This window comes from Culex quinquefasciatus, chromosome 3 (genome assembly GCF_015732765.1).
Source record: "Culex quinquefasciatus strain JHB chromosome 3, VPISU_Cqui_1.0_pri_paternal, whole genome shotgun sequence".
Lineage (NCBI taxonomy): Eukaryota > Metazoa > Arthropoda > Insecta > Diptera > Culicidae > Culex > Culex quinquefasciatus.
Window position 1 is genome coordinate 50,877,605 of NC_051863.1, and position 16,845 is coordinate 50,894,449.

General features: G+C 41.6%; 1 protein-coding gene across 4 annotated transcripts in view; it reads right to left on the minus strand.

The window, feature by feature from the left end:
* Window positions 1–9,240: 9,240 nt before the first annotated feature.
* The window catches only part of LOC6039814 (neprilysin-2), a 53,424-nt gene continuing 45,819 nt past the window's right edge, over window positions 9,241–16,845 (minus strand). For all 4 annotated transcript variants that reach the window (XM_038265812.1, XM_038265813.1, XM_038265810.1 and 1 more), the window contains 4 exons: window positions 16,529–16,774; window positions 16,248–16,462; window positions 10,541–11,510; window positions 9,241–10,476 (listed from right to left, as the gene is read on the minus strand). In XM_038265812.1, coding sequence (XP_038121740.1) covers window positions 9,887–10,476; window positions 10,541–11,510; window positions 16,248–16,462; window positions 16,529–16,774 — 2,021 coding nt within the window. In that variant the 3' untranslated portion in view covers window positions 9,241–9,886. The remainder of the gene's footprint in view (window positions 10,477–10,540; window positions 11,511–16,247; window positions 16,463–16,528; window positions 16,775–16,845) is intronic.

Sequence of the window (16,845 nt, forward strand, 5' to 3'; positions counted from 1 at the left end):
GGTGAATGTAAAAAAGGTAAACAAAAGAATCCTTCATTAAAAAGGTTATTTTGTTTATCACAGCCTCGTGAATTCCCGGAAAACGATGATCATGGTGACGGCGAAAACGGAACTTCGTTGAATTCGGAAGCGGTGAACCGGATGCTTCCAGCTTTGCCAGAACAAACACGAACCAGTCCATCGTTCTCGACAATGAATATGCTGACCTCCGTCGTGGAAGATTCTCCTGCGATTCTCCTTGAAATCACGTTTTTGCAGTGTATAAAGCCATGCGATGTTTGTGTCAGCATTACAGAAAAATGAAGGTTAATGTATGTTTTATTATTTTAAACTTGAGGAAATAAAAAAATACACATTTTATTATTATTGTTGTAGTGCACATTTTTTTACAATTTCAAAATTCACTCCGGCAGTAACGGGGCTAGGTTAGATTAGGTTGTTGGGCACACGACATAGGAAATGAGAACCGCGGACAGCGGCCTTATCCACCAGGTAATCGGTGGTTTCACCTTATCGTCATTTCCGCCTTTAACTTCCGGCCCTTTATTAAGCGCCTTACAACCGTTCAACGCTAAGAATCCCTACGATCGGCGAAACGTTGGACGTCGGTTACTTCTTATCCGGTTCATCATCCGAAAAAGATCGACAAATCAGGGAACTTGACCATGTTTGTCTAAGGCTTGCTGAACAAATCTGGTTCGATCTGGTTCCTCTTTCCGGTGGTCGCACTGACCATTGCAATTGGCACCATGGTGTTGATTGCTGAACCATATTTGTGCAACTCGAGGATATTTTGCGTCCGCTAAATCTCGCTCGCAGCTACCATCAGGATTTTTTCCCACAAACAGCAAATCAGAAAGAGTGACAGTTGTCAGCGAACTTTTGGCACAGACAACAGACGTAGCGGCTAGAACAAAATAATTTGAAAATCGTGTGTAAAAACATGGCTGCCGCATCCTGCTAATCTACTAGCGCCATCTGTTAGCCTATTGCCACTCTCTAAAGCAGCCATGATGGTTTTCTGAGAAGGTGTGTTTGAAAATGCATCACCCAGAAATGTTAAAAAAATATATTATTTAAATTTTTCGAAAAAAAAATTTAAAAAGGTAAAGATTATGTTTTTATGCTATAGTAAATCTACTTTAATTATTAATTAACACGATTTACGAGCACATGGAAGTTTTTTTTTTTCATTTAATTATCGATATTAAAAAAATAGTCTAGTCTGATGCTTTTTTAAACACAGCAACCAAGCCCGCGCTTGAGGCTGTCAAATTCTTGCTGGTTGTGTTTATAAACATAACCAACATAGGTGAGCGAAAAGGAGGGAAGACCCGGTGGAAATCGGGAGGATGGGCAAGCGTTTCTTGGAGGATAAAAGATCCGGAACCAGAAACGAAAAAATCCGGAACTGTCGAAGAAGGAAAAACAGCAAGATATGACACGGTAATGTCTGGATGTCATCGGCGCCGTCAGCAAGAGCTATTATCACGGCCAACCCCGTAAACGTTTTAGTACAAAAGACCGCATTCCGAAGATTATCTCCGGAACCGGCAAACCAGCTACCACGATCATTTCAACGCTCACCTTCAAGACATCAACCTCTTCAACGCCCTCGAAACCCACCCCACCTTCAAGTGCCGCCACTTCCGGCGAACCTTCGTCGCCATACCAAAGGCCTGAATCTTGAATGTTCTCCCCGGCGTGTCAGATTCCCCCACCGGATTTCTAGTGCAAGCGATCCTCAAACACCAGAACCAAAACAAACGATTACAAACGTTGAAAACCAACAAAATGAAAAATGACAGTAGGCGGAAAGCGATATTTTGACAGCGGGCAATGTGTCAAGGCAAAGCGACTGCAGCGCCACAAACGGATTGCCACAACTAAAAAATCTGTAGCAATGATTTACACAAGGAAAGAATCGAGCCCAAACGTCTGTTGTCTGTGCTTTTGGTAAGAAAGTCCATAGAGTGCTACGATTTTGTTTAGCAATTTAGTACCTGTAACCTGACTGTGGTGGCGCGCAGAGCGCTAAAGGGGTGTCGCCAACTGAGTATCAGGGATGCCATATCTACGGATTTCTCCGTAGATCTACGGATTTTAGCCATTTCTACGGATCTACGGATTGATCTTCAAAATCTACGGATTTTCATGCAGGCTGATAATTGTATGAAGGACGTGAAATTATATTTTTGCGTGATAAAAATGTTTTATGAAAACGTTTTGAACAATCTGTTTTAGAGAAGAAGTTTTGAGGAACGTTAAAATGAAAAGTCGTTTAGGAGAAATGAGGCGATGGCTGAAGTCCAGTGCAGCTTATCCAGCTTTTGGCGTTCGAATGGTGAACGCCCGAAATGTCAAAATCACGCAGTGGTACCAACATGACAGCCGCATTTTTTTTTTCTAATGTTGGTGCTCTTGCGCGATTTTGACATTTCGGACGTTCAACATTCGAACGCCATCTTCGCTTAAAAACCTGGATAGATAAGTAATCGATCTAGTGGGTTGAGGTCACGTCAAGTCGATGATTGCAAAATAACCCCGTAAAAAATTTGACAGTTCTCGACCTAACGAAACACCCTTCGAAATCGGGTAATCAAAAACAACCAACCAGTTAGCCGATTTAGTCGGGATTCGTCAGGAGTAAGATTTTTAGTCGCCCTACGATTAGACCGATTAAATTGGGTTGAGTCAGATTTTATTTTATTTACAGACTAAATCGATAAAAAATCGGTTGTTTTTGTAACCGATTTCGTCGGCCGATTTCGACAACCGATTTACCACCAGACGCTTATATAGAGATTACACAGAAGTCTGTTGCCCGGTCGGCCGATTCGTTGGCCAACGAATCGGCCGAAACCACCCGACTAGACCCGACTTAGTTATGCGAAAAGTCGGATTTTTTTTACGGGGAATTATGTTGTTAAATAATTTAAAACAAAATCGTAACATAAGTTAAACTTGAGTTAAAAGGCAAATTTGGATTGAAATTTGAACATGTGGTGTGTATTGGGCCCAAGAAACAAAAAAAAAATATCCCAAAACATCCTGTTTCTTTTCGGAATCAACTCCTAGCGCTTTGCGATGTTATACCACAGACAACAGACGTAGCGGCTAGAACAAAATAATTTGAAAATCGTGTGTAAAAACATGGCTGCCGCATCCTGCTAATCTACTAGCGCCATCTGTTAGCCTATTGCCACTCTCTAAAGCAGCCATGATGGTTTTCTGAGAAGGTGTGTTTGAAAATGCATCACCCAGAAATGTTAAAAAAAAATATATTATTTAAATTTTTCGAAAAAAAAATTTAAAAAGGTAAAGATTATGTTTTTATGCTATAGTAAATCTACTTTAATTATTAATTAACACGATTTACGAGCACATGGAAGTTTTTTTTTTTCATTTAATTATCGATATTAAAAAAATAGTCTAGTCTGATGCTTTTTTTAAACACAGCAACCAAGCCCGCGCTTGAGGCTGTCAAATTCTTGCTGGTTGTGTTTATAAACATAACCAACATAGGTGAGCGAAAAGGAGGGAAGACCCGGTGGAAATCGGGAGGATGGGCAAGCGTTTCTTGGAGGATAAAAGATCCGGAACCAGAAACGAAAAAATCCGGAACTGTCGAAGAAGGAAAAACAGCAAGATATGACACGGTAATGTCTGGATGTCATCGGCGCCGTCAGCAAGAGCTATTATCACGGCCAACCCCGTAAACGTTTTAGTACAAAAGACCGCATTCCGAAGATTATCTCCGGAACCGGCAAACCAGCTACCACGATCATTTCAACGCTCACCTTCAAGACATCAACCTCTTCAACGCCCTCGAAACCCACCCCACCTTCAAGTGCCGCCACTTCCGGCGAACCTTCGTCGCCATACCAAAGGCCTGAATCTTGAATGTTCTCCCCGGCGTGTCAGATTCCCCCACCGGATTTCTAGTGCAAGCGATCCTCAAACACCAGAACCAAAACAAACGATTACAAACGTTGAAAACCAACAAAATGAAAAATGACAGTAGGCGGAAAGCGATATTTTGACAGCGGGCAATGTGTCAAGGCAAAGCGACTGCAGCGCCACAAACGGATTGCCACAACTAAAAAATCTGTAGCAATGATTTACACAAGGAAAGAATCGAGCCCAAACGTCTGTTGTCTGTGGTTATACTAACTTATTCTCCGGATCAAAAACTTAAGCAAAAATTGAGCATAGGAATATTGTATAGGGTTTTGAGTAACTTTCTCTAAGAAAAGGTTACAAGTGAAAATTCCACATATTTTTTTCGCGTGTTCATGAGGTCATTTTTAGTAACTTTTGCTCTACGAAAAATGTCACTTTTCTTCATGGATGCACCTTGGGTCCAAGGGGCCCTTGGCGAAGCATCAATTTTGCGCCCTCCTTAATATTTCCCCACTTTGATGAATTGATTTTAAATTCAAATGTTTGCCGATTGCTTTAAAAAAATCTGATTTAAAAATTGCAATTGGAGTAGTGAACAGGTTGATAAAAAAATCCCTAATCCAGTTTTCTTGTTGCAGTATTTTCAAATCGATGATTTAATTTCTAGTTTCTATTTTCTACTTTAAATTGATATGAAATTCAAAAATACAATTTAAAAATCAAACATTGAATCTGTTTTTTTTTATTAATTTTAGAATCAAAAAAAAAATTAAAGTGTTTTTTTTATTTAATTTTTTATTTGTGAAATCAAATTGATTTAAAATTCAAAGATTTTAAACAAAACTAAGGAAAAAATATTTTTCAAACCACCTATAAAGAATATTTTTTGTTTATAAATTTTATTATTTCTATATTACTTAATAACTGCAGGCCAAGGGTGAAATGATACCTTTTCGGTTGACACCCGGTGAGGAACATCCTGGAAGGAGCGGATCTACATCCGTAGTGCTGTTAGTTGATCTTGGTCAAAACAGTTGCTCTGGTTCCTTGCAAGTTACCCATTTTCTTACCTCCACGTTGGCTTGGTTTCGTCATCATGATGACAACACGTGACCTTGCTGGTGGCCTGTGGAAACGAACTCGTAAACCTTTGACCAGCGAGGGTCAGAGTCGAGACGGCCAAAAGAAAGGGATGCGCAATGTGGGAAGGGAACATTGTAGACGGTATTGTTTTGATTCACAGCATGTTGAGTTAACTGTTGTGGATGTACCTGATACATCGCAATACGGGGTTTCTCTTCTTTCCACTTTCAGCTACTATCTATCTTCTATTTCTTTATTATGTATTACTGATTTTCTAATTCGGCTTCTGTTTACTATCCACCATTTTATTTTGATTGCATGATCCTTTGTTTCTCTTATTTCCATATACTAATGCATCTTTTTGTTTTTGTTTTGTTTTGTTTTTGTTTGCTTTCATTTTCATGTCGTGTCTGGGCCTACGGTTGGAGAACGATTGCACCACGACAACCACTTCGGAGTGATATTATCACACTGGAGACAACAGCAACAACATCAGAAACCCTGATGTCACTCAGGTTCCCGCAAGTAACTGTATCATTATTTTAAAGTGTTTATATTTTACTAACATCCCTTTCTTTGCAGAGCGTGGACTACATTATAAAGCGGCAATGTGGGAAAGGGAAGTAATTTGTGATTGTAACAACCCTACGTAATGTACCACCCCCGGCCGAGTTAAAATGCGTAACCGGAAAAGAAGGTGTGCATGCCTGGCACGAACACTCAAAGCGTGTTCTAGCGTGTTGCTCGTACTGACTCAGAGCAAGGGTAAGATGTAGGTGTAAGGGCAGTGCGTGTTCGTCGGGAATCTGGTGCATAAGATCGGTCAAGGCCCGTTCTTACACTGAAAATTGCGAATTGCGAGTTCTATATTACTTAATAACTAAAACCAAATTTGCTTCGAGATATGTCCAGAGCATTAGCCGGGTCCGGTGGCGCAGTGGTTAGCGTGGTAGCCTCTAAATCCCAGTATGGCCTGGGTTCAATCCCAGACGGACCCGGTGGCATTTTTCGAGACGAGATTTGCCTGACCACGCCTTCTATCGGGTGGGGAAGTAAAACGTCGGTCCATTTGCGTAAAAGAGGTTTTGGGTGACTCACCACACATAACCTTCGGACGCCTAGAAATGAACAGAAACTTGCAACAGAGACCACAAAAGACCCGGGGGTCGTTAAAGTGGATTACTTTGCTTTTTTATTAATATGGTAAATGAGCAATTCTCTGAGATTTAGGTCATTCGATTTTTTTTTGTATTTTTTAATCCGGCTGAAACTTTTTTGGTGCCTTCGGTATGCCCAAAGAAGCCATTCTGCATAAATAGTTTGTCCATATAATTTCCATACAAATTTGTCAGCTGTCCATACAAAAATGTATTATGAAAATTCGAAAATCTGTATCTTTGGAAGGAATTTTTTGATCGATTTGGTGTCTTCGGCAAAGTTGTAGGTATGGATAAGTTCGACACTGAAAAAATATGGTAGTTGATAAAAAAAATTAGTGATTTTCTACTTCACTTTTTGTTACTAAAACATGACTTGCAAAAAACACTATTTTTATTTTTTTTATTTTCTGATATGTTTTAGGGGACATCAAATGCTAACTCTTCAGAAATTTCAAGAAAAGGCAAAAATTCTTTGAGCGAGTTATACATTATTTAATCAATACGGATTTTTTCAAAAAATCGAAATATTGGTCACAAAAATCTTAATTTTTCGATATAAAATCAAATTTGCAATCAAAAAACTTTAGTTACATTTTGATAAAGTGCACCGTTTTCAAATTATAGCAATTTTCAGGTAACTTTTTTGAAAATAGTAGCAGTTATTTATTTTTTTAAATTAGTGCCCACTCTTGAAAAAAATATTTTTGAAAGGCTGAGAAAATTCTCTATATTTTGCATTTTTGAACTTTGTTGCTCTTGATTAAAAAAAAAACCGATGAATGAAGAGTTGGCATTTGATATCCCCTAAAACATATCAGAAAATAAAAAAATAAAAATAGTGTTTTTTTGCAAGTCATGTTTTAATGACAAAAAGTGAAGAAGAAAATCACTAAAAAAAATTTACCAACTACCATATTTTTTCAGTGTCGAACTTATCCATACCTACAACTTTGCCGAAGATACCAAATCGATCAAAAAATTCCTTCCAAAGATACAGATTTTCGAATTTTCATAAATAATTTTTGTATGGACAGCTGACAAATTTGTATGGAAAATTATATGAGCGAACTAATGATGCAACATGACTTTTTTGGGCATACCGAAGGCACCAACAAAGTTTCAGCCGGATTAAAAAATACAAAAATTAAAATTAAAGAAAAAATACCGATTCCGTAGAGAATTGCTCAAATGTGTTAATTTTGGCAAAATAACGCTGTAATATCCCACAACCTGAAATCCATGTAAAAATTTAAAAAAATATATAGACAATTGTAACTTTTCTCCATACCAGCACGTCCCTGATTTTTTTGTACATAAAAAAGATAAAAACAAAATTCATATAAATGTTTTGTTAAAAATGTTAAAAAAATTTATCATATAATTGGGTACTAAAGCCCTATGTAAATTTGTATGTACAACGGTAAAAAACACGATTGAAAACCATTTGTGATCACTTTTTTTCATTTTAATGCTAAATTTTTTTTTTGACAAGACAACATTTTTTCGATGGATCAACTATGGTTCCCTTGGAACGAGCTGTCAAGTAGGAGCTTTTCTGTCAAGAAGAACCGCGAGGTTAATTTTTCAAAATTGATTTAAAAATCCATTTTAAACTCTTTGTGGTCGTACAAAGGGTCATTGTACTCAGAAAAATAAGCTTTATCGCTGTAAACAATAATATCAGCAATCTAAGCTTCATTTTAGGACCCAATTGATTTTTTTTTTATTTTTAGTGAATTTCCGTTGTACATTACTGCAAAAAGTTTTTTTCAGCGAAAAAAAAATCGTCAGTACTTAGACATTTTTAAAACTAATGATTGCAAAACAGCTGGGCAGGTGTAAAATGCATTTTCGAAAACACCAAATCAATCGAATAGTTCATTCGCAAGATAAAAAATTTCGACTATTTAAAAACAACTTGAAAACGTTGCAAATGTCATTGAAGTAATATTATATGTATTATGAAGGTTTATCAAATTATACATCAATGATGGGAATAAGACTGTGGACATATTTTTTATGTAATACACATAAATTCAATGTTAATGTTGCCATTTTTTCTAAATAGGGTACCTAACAAATTATGGTAAATCATTTTTTGTAATAAAAATCAGAGTTGTCTTGAAAATAGGAGTGCAATCAACTCAACATTAAAATACATTTCCCTGTGTTCATAAGACACATTCTCCGGGCTAGTATACCAGTAGGAAAATTTTAAAACTTGATTTAATGGCGAAAGATATGTTGTGATTCCACCTTCGGAATCCTGAAACATATCCGGTGGTCGGGATACATTTTTCCAAAGCATATCATGTCCAGAAAATAGAATATAATATTTACTTTCAGAATCGGTAACAATATTGAGGATGTTTTCTTTGAAATTTCCGAGTTACAGCAAAAAACTGAAAAAAAAGAAACGTCTTTCTGTCACGGCACAATGTATCATAACCATCATAACGGACATATGCACATAAAATCATGAAAAAACATATTTTCAAAAAATCATTCATATTTTGTAGTTTATGTACAGTAGCACAACTGTGGAAATATAGTAAAATTAGGCATGAAATTTGAAATAATTTTTTTGTTGATCTTGATAAAACCTTAATTCAATTTTAGTAAAAAAATCTTTAAAAAGAAAACTTTTTGTTTGGGAAATACTATAACCCCTAGCTAGAATAAAAATATTTTGGGTTCCCAGGACACCAACCACCTGGATTTTTTTAACAAGTCTACGGATTCGACTTCCACCAGACCTGGCATCCCTGCTGAGTATATGGAGCAATTTCCTAGTGGGACATCTACTTGATTAATAATCTATGCTTTTTATTAGCAGTTAGAATCAAAGCCGGGGATTGGGGATGGAGCTGGATGGACTGGATAGTGAAAACCCAGAACTGCGTCACAGGGAAAAGGTTAGTTGTACAACTTTATGGATAACCTTTGTCAGTTATTGAAGGTTATTGTCGGAAGGAGCCAATACCTAGGCTTGATTCAACTAGAATAAATATTTAGAACGGGATTCGTGATATAGACAATGAGGACAACAAAGCACAACCAAGTTAATAGAAAATATTTGTTTATTGTTTGTATGACACTATCATATTAAAACATTACGCTTATACAAAAATACAAACAATGTGGATTTTTGTTTATGTTTTCTATGGCTAATGTAGCATAAAATTATGACATCGATGATCGCCGCTGCGCGCATAACTCGCAACATCCATATGTACGACAGAGTGCAGAATATTTTGTAGTGTGATTTTTGTATGTTGATTAACGTTGCAGCGCTGCTGTCCCAAAAATTTCTCCAACAATGAAGAAGTCAGCACATCTCTACCTACTACTCACAAACGTTGATTTTTAACGTGTGTGTTTTTTTTGTCATATAATGATTTTGTTTTGTATTTTAGCCCAACTTTTAAATCAGTTGCCATATTCAGTAGGAATAAATTATTTTTTTTGTGTTTCTTTTTTCTCGGGGTAAGTAGTTAAGTAGTTTTTCTTAAGTAAGAAGGTCATTTTTTTCCGCAGGAAGTATCGAACCCCCTTTTAGTAGAATTTATAAGTACTTGTAACAAGTAAATGACTGAGAGTTTCTACTAGTATCACGCGTGTGAAAAAGAAAACAACGGGGACGACAATAGTTGAAAACGGAAACAGACAAAAACTAACAGAATAAGCACGGGGATAGTCTCGCTTTTTGTTTGTGTGTGTTGTAAGGGGAAGTTGGGGCTCTACCAGACTTCACACTTTTGCGTTGGGTTCATGGGCGAGCCGGCCGGGCAGTTGAAATCTTTCGCAAACTCCACCATGTTGCTCATCGGTCCGAGCACTCGGAACTGGCCGGGCGAGTGGACGCCGGTCGTGATGCGCATCTTCATCGTTTCTGGCCGGTACACCGAGCACCAGGTTTGGGCGGCGGACAGCCAGAACATTTGCTCGGGACTCAGGTCGAGGCCGGGCAGTCGTGGCTCGGGTCCATTCTTTTCGGCCCACTTTCTGTACGCGTAGTACGCCTCCTTGATGCCCCCGTTGTCGGCAATGTTCTCGCCCTGGGTGTTGATTCCGTTGAGATTGAGCTTAACGTTTGGCTCGGTGAAGTTGCCGTACTGCTCGATGATGCAGCGGGCCTTTTCCAGGTAGGCCGTCTTGGTGTCCTCTTGCCACCAGTCGACGAGGTTTCCGTTCTTGTCAAACTGACGGCCCTGGTCATCGAAGCCGTGGGTGATCTCGTGCCCAATGACGAATCCGATTGCGCCGTAGTTCATATACTTTGGCCGTTCGTACGAGAAGAACTGACCCTGGAGGATACCGGCAGGGAATTCTGGAAATAAAAGGGGCGATGTTTAGTATAACACCAAATGAACGAGTTATAGATCAAGTCTTACGAATACTGTTCTCAATCGAGGAGTAGAACGCGTTGACGACCGCTGGTCTGGAGTGGGTGATCCAGTCGGTCTTGTTGACCGGCTGGCGCAGCTTTTTGAACGCCTTCGTAGTTCCGAACTGGTTCATGTACAGGATCGTGTTCAGGTAGTTATCTTCCGGCTTGAACTGCAGATCCTTGTAGTACTCGGCGATCTTGGTGTTGTCCATCAGCTCGTCCGGATAGCCAATGTGCGTAACCATCGAGTCGACCTTCTCAAGCGCCGACTTGCGCGTAATTTCGTCCATCCAGTCGACCTTCTTCAGGATGCCCACAAACACCGCCTTGATGTCGTTGACCATGTCCAGGGCGGCACGCTTGGACTCCTCGCGGAAGTACTTGCGGATGTACAGCGAACCGACCGAGATCGGCAGACTGCCCGAGGTGATGTCGACGCATTCCTTCCAGCGAGGTTCCTGCTCCTGCTTGCCGCTCAGTGCCGTGCTGTACTGCAGCTGTCGTTTGCGCAGCTTTTCGGTCAGGAAGAAGGACGAAAATCCGCTGATGCGCCACATCACGTAGTTGGCCATGGTTCGCTTCGGCGTGTTCTGCAGCAGCGGACCCAGCTGTTCCATGAACGCCGGCACGCTCACAATAATAACCTCATTCTCATCGATCGCGATCCCAGTGTCCTTCAAGATCACGTTGAAGTACTCGACCCAGTTGGTGTACGGGTACTTGTGCTGGAAGTCCTTCACGCTCATCGGGTTGTACAGGGCAGTGGCGTTGCGGCGCTTCTCGTTCGGGAGCGAGATGTTGGCCAGGGCAATCTCAAAGTTGAGGGAATCCTTCAGCTCACGCTTGGCGCGTTCCTCGTCGGCACCCAGCAGCACGGCCATGTCCACCATGTAGCTGTAGTACGCGGACACGATGGGGCTGTCGAAGCCCTTGACTAGATATTCACGGCTGATTCCCAGCGCAGCTTGGTCGGTCTGTGGAGCGAATTTGTGTAAGTTCAATATCATTTAGGGTCATACTCTACCAACTCTCACAGCAATTAGTCTTCTGTAGCTTTTACAAACCCCGGACGACACCCGCAGGGTGGTCGAGTTGCAGGTCGTGGGGGTGTAACAATAAACAAATTAAAAGGACCTTGCGTCCACAGAATAAAACACCAGTTGTTCTTCTGACTAACAAACAAAGAATAACATTTATTCACAACAAAGACAACTACCACTTCCTTTTACGCACTGTGTTGACAGTCGCAGAGTGACAGACACACAGCTGTCATCGCGAGTCCAGTGGCGTACGGTCCAGGCAGGGACCGCAATTCCAGTCGCCTCAACATCCCCCCTCTTCAATTGAGGTGGTACGGTCTACCAACGTCAGGCATCTTCCTGGTGAAGATCCACGTGGCACCAGTACACGTGTACATCCGCTCAGCAAGCCACGGATTGCGAGGGTGTTGCTGTTGTTGAAGTTGTAGGCGAGACAAACGTTGATAGCACCGTACCACCGATCCTTGGCTGCTCCGGGGGCCGACCCAGACTCCACGTTGGCTGCTTCAGTGTGCCGAACCGCGACGACGCTGTTGATTCCGACACCGCAGATAACTTCGGGTACTTGCGCGAGGCCATCCGGTAATCGATGACCTTTAACCGTTTCTCTAATCCGTAACAACCAATTTGCCGCACTGCGCAGAGGTTGACTGTCCAGTACATCACACGACCGAACTTGCCGTTGTTCGCGTCTGTCACTGGCTCATTCACGCAGATTTTTCGTTGTTGCTCACCTGGCAGCGTTGTTGTTGCTATTTGTGGTGGTGGCTCGAACTCCAGCTTTGAAAGGATTCGTTCTCCATACTTTTCCCCAGGTGGTGGAGCACCGACAGCAATTCGAGGTTGTCGCGCGCTGCGGAACGCCGTGGCAGTACTTTTACTCACTTGATCGATCACAGCTGAGTGAAGTTGTTGACTGGTGTTGACATTCGCAACGAACAACAGTGGGTCTTCGGTCAGTCCGGCGAATTCGACACTCTCACCCATCCATGATCCCGTCGGCTTGGGCCACGGATCCGGCGGTGAGTGCAACGGTGTCCCCGTCGCAGTTGGATGATGTTTCTGGCTATGGTTCACCTCAGACAGGTACTCGATGACGTCATCAAGGTAACCACTTACCTCGCACGATTCAGCCAGCGCCTGCTGCTGATACGTACACGGTGCCGCCTTTGCGCCAGGTGCGCGCAGGTTGTACACAGGTTCCGGCTCCTGGTATGCAGTTTTTGGTCCTCTTCCAAGGCCGCTAACGTCCCCACACCAAGAGTTATCCGCCAACTTGTCCAGCGAGCGCACCTTCTTATCCTGCAGCAAAATGTTCCCGGCCGTGGACACACCGTCGCCGTCCGGATCGATTACAAACTCCTCCGCGTTGCCGCTGCCAAGCGAGTCCGATGTCGCATCCAGGCATGGTTGAGCCCGCACCTTCATCGACGTCACGATGCTTTTGACGAACTGCTGCTGATGCTGCATGAATGCCAGCTGCTGCTGCTGCATCTCCGCCAGCTGGCGTTGAAGTGCCTTCTGCTGCTGCCGGAATAGTTGCGCAACATAACCTCGTTGATGTTGTAACCACTCCACGTACGGCGCTGCGTGTGGTGGAGGACTCTGGAGGAACGGCGGATAAAGTAGCTGACCGGCTGCCAACGGTGCCTGCTGCACGTCCGCCGTCTGCTGGTTCTGGCCGGCATCAAGGATGGTTTGATCCAGAACTCCTTCCATTCCGCTGCTTTTCCGCCTCCGCGTGGGTCACTTTCGGACCGGTCGAAAATCCGTCCGAAAGGACCGGACTCGTCGCCACTTTTACAAACCCCGGACGACACCCGCAGGGTGGTCGAGTTGCAGGTCGTGGGGGTGTAACAATAAACAAATTAAAAGGACCTTGCGTCCACAGAATAAAACACCAGTTGTTCTTCTGACTAACAAACAAAGAATAACATTTATTCACAACAAAGACAACTACCACTTCCTTTTACGCACTGTGTTGACAGTCGCAGAGTGACAGACACACAGCTGTCATCGCGAGTCCAGTGGCGTACGGTCCAGGCAGGGACCGCAATTCCAGTCGCCTCAACAGTAGCAATCCGAGTATGATCTGGTTTCGAGATGGTAGCCTGAATGTCTTAACTCAAGGCAGTAACAGAGTAAATTCAGTCCTGGGATGACCCAAGACATCCCAAAATTTCAACAAAGTAGTCATCTATCAAACTCACTGAAGTTCTACTTGAGTAATCTGGTGTCCAAATTTGACAACGTGTTACTTGGAGCGGCGGTAGACATACAGGTCTTAGCCCTAGGGAATCATTGGATGACCCATGGATTACCAAAATACTAACAAAGTAGTCTACGTTACTCACTGAAGCTATACGAGCAAGATTCGTCATCAAAAGACTACGACCTCTTGCTTGTTATGGCGGTAGATACACAGATCTAGAGGTGGGCAAAACCGCTCTTTTTCAGGAGCCGCTCTTTTTCGTTCGCTCATTAAAAAGAGCCGCTCTTTTGAATGGCTCTTTGGCTCTTTTTCAAAATTTGGATGAAAAGTTTTTTTTTTAAGAATCGTATGATTTTATAAGTAATTTCACATTGGACTTTTATAAATTATTTGATAAAAAAATTAAACTGATAACGAGAAGATGCCCTTGAAAACCATAGATCTTGGTGGTCTCTATGTCAAGATTTCTTCTCGAACCTAAACATTCAAGTAATTAAATGACATCCAAACTTAAATCTTGGATGCTAGAAAAATTGCTATTAATTTTAAAATTGCGTTTATTTCTGCAAGAATTGAACTGCCGTTCTACGCATAATTGTCCCATGTTCAAAAAAGTGCAACTGAAAAAAACTCGATTGAAATTTTTCGACCGATTTCTGTGTTTCTACGCATAATTGTCCCGTGGATTCCTATCCGCCCGATGTGTCCCTGATCGCCCCAGTTAGTAGTTTATCACTCTTTTTTGTGATTCTCTTGCTATACAACAGGTAAACAAGACATAATGCCTAGTAAAACTAATGATTCCGTGTTAGAAAATACTTGGTGGGACAATTATGCGTAGAAGTTTAACGATGGAACAAACAGACTTGGTGTTGTTTTTAATGAGTTTCCGAACAAAGTACCAAATTTTATGTGTTTTTCTTAAAGTACACGTCAAACTAAACTTAAAAATGTCATAAAGTCAAAATCGTCCAAAACTGACATGGGACAATTCCGCATTAACAGTTCAATAGGGCGTATCTGCGTTTGTAAACAAGCAGTCTATCCCTGTCTTACTTAACGTGAACTGTCACTTGAGCAAAAGGGATAGACTGCTTGTTTACAAACGCAGATACGCCCTATTGAACTGTTACTGCGGAATTATGCGTAGAACGGCAGTGAACTAATGCTAATATTTTATTTGGAGAAAATATTCTGTGAACTCTTTTCTACATTCTGATTTAATCGATAAAGTCGGTATAATCGGACAAAAGGATTTTTTAAAATCTCTAAACTGTTCAGTGATTTTGGGTAATATTTTACAAATTATGCAATTTGAAATGCTCAATCAGTTGTACAATGATTTTTTTTTTCATTTTGTTAAGAAAATCATTTACTTTTGGGATTATTTTTTTGAAGTACCTATTGAAATATTTGAAAATGCATTTTTAATTCTCAACAACAAATTTAATACTTATTTTTTTTAAATTTAATAAATAATATTTATAACAAAAATCATGCCATCTTGAAACGGTTCTATCAAAAGACCGGAGTTTAAAAAAGAACCTCGGTTCTTTTTTTGAGAGCCACGGGTCGTTCGCTCTTTTCAGTGAACCGGCTCTTTGAGCGGCTGGCTCTGTTTTTGCCCACCTGTACACAGATCTGAACTTCAGGGAGTCCTTGGATGACCCAGGACACCCCAAAATATCAATTGTATTATGTAGCATGCTCACTGAAGCTATGCGAGTGTGATCAGGGGTCGAAATTTGATCACGACCTTTTGCTTGTAACTGCGGTAGGCATACAGGTCTGGACTTCAAGGAGTTCTTGCACGATCTAGGACTTCCTAATATACCAACAAAGTAAGCTACCATACTCACTGGAGCAATGCGAGTATGATCCAGCGTCGAGTCCGACGACCTCTTGCTTGTTACGTGTTTGCGACAGACGCACAGGTCATAACCCGAAAGAATCTTCTTATGACCCACGATATCCCAAAATACTAACAATACTAACGATTGTTAGTACGTAAATTACTGAAGCTTTGTGAGTATGATCCTCGGTCAAAATCAAACGACCTTCCTCATGTTACGGCGGTAGACATACAGGATTTAAGTCCAGGGAGTCTTTGAATCATTTAGGACATCCAAACATACCAAAATGGTAGTTTAGAATACGAACTGAAGAAAATGTAACGACCTCCTGCTTGTTACGGCGGTAGACAAAACGGTTTTAACTCTACTTATATTATGACGACTTCAGGACATTCCAACAAACCAAAAAAAAAAAAAATAGTCTCACTTAAGATTTTCGAGTATGATCTTAGTTCAAAAGCCGATGATCTTTCGCTTGTTACATTGGTCTTAACTCCAGGAAGTCCTTGGCTGACCCAAAACTTCAAACATAGTAGTCTGCCATGTCAAAATTACCGATTACTTGTGAGTTGATAAAGAATAACGCCGGATCATACTAAACCTTACATCAATGATCCGACGGGTGGAGTTCTTCAGGTCGGTACCAACGGAGAAATCAAAGAAGTAATCCGTGCTGTAGCCCTGCTCGCGGAAATCCTTGACCGACTTGACCCAGGTCCACGAAGAGTCCTGGTTCCACGAGTCGCCCTTCAGCACCGGCCATCCTCCGAGACGGTCCAAAATGTCCAGCAGCGGCTGGATGCCCTTCTCCTCGATGCGGGCTGCGGAGATCGATTCGAACTTTAAATCAAACAAACTTTTTGAAGCGCTTCTACCACTCTACTCACTCTTGTTCATGCACAGCTTGAACAGGTTCTTGGCCAGCTTGAACGGGGTTCCCTCGTTCTCGCCGATCTCCTCGCTGACCAGCGAGCGCAGCTGCTCCTGCAGCCGGTCACCGATCACCGAGAACGTGTTCACCGACACCTTCTCGTCCGGGATGTTGGTCTCCTGGACGAACTTGCCGCAGGCGTAGTTGTAGAAGTCGTCGCACGGTTCCACGCTGGTGTCCATCTGGTCCAGCGCCTTGGACGCTATCAAAGACAAAGACATAAAAAAGTCGTTAAAATCCGAGCGATTAATAACGTTGGAAATTAACACCAAC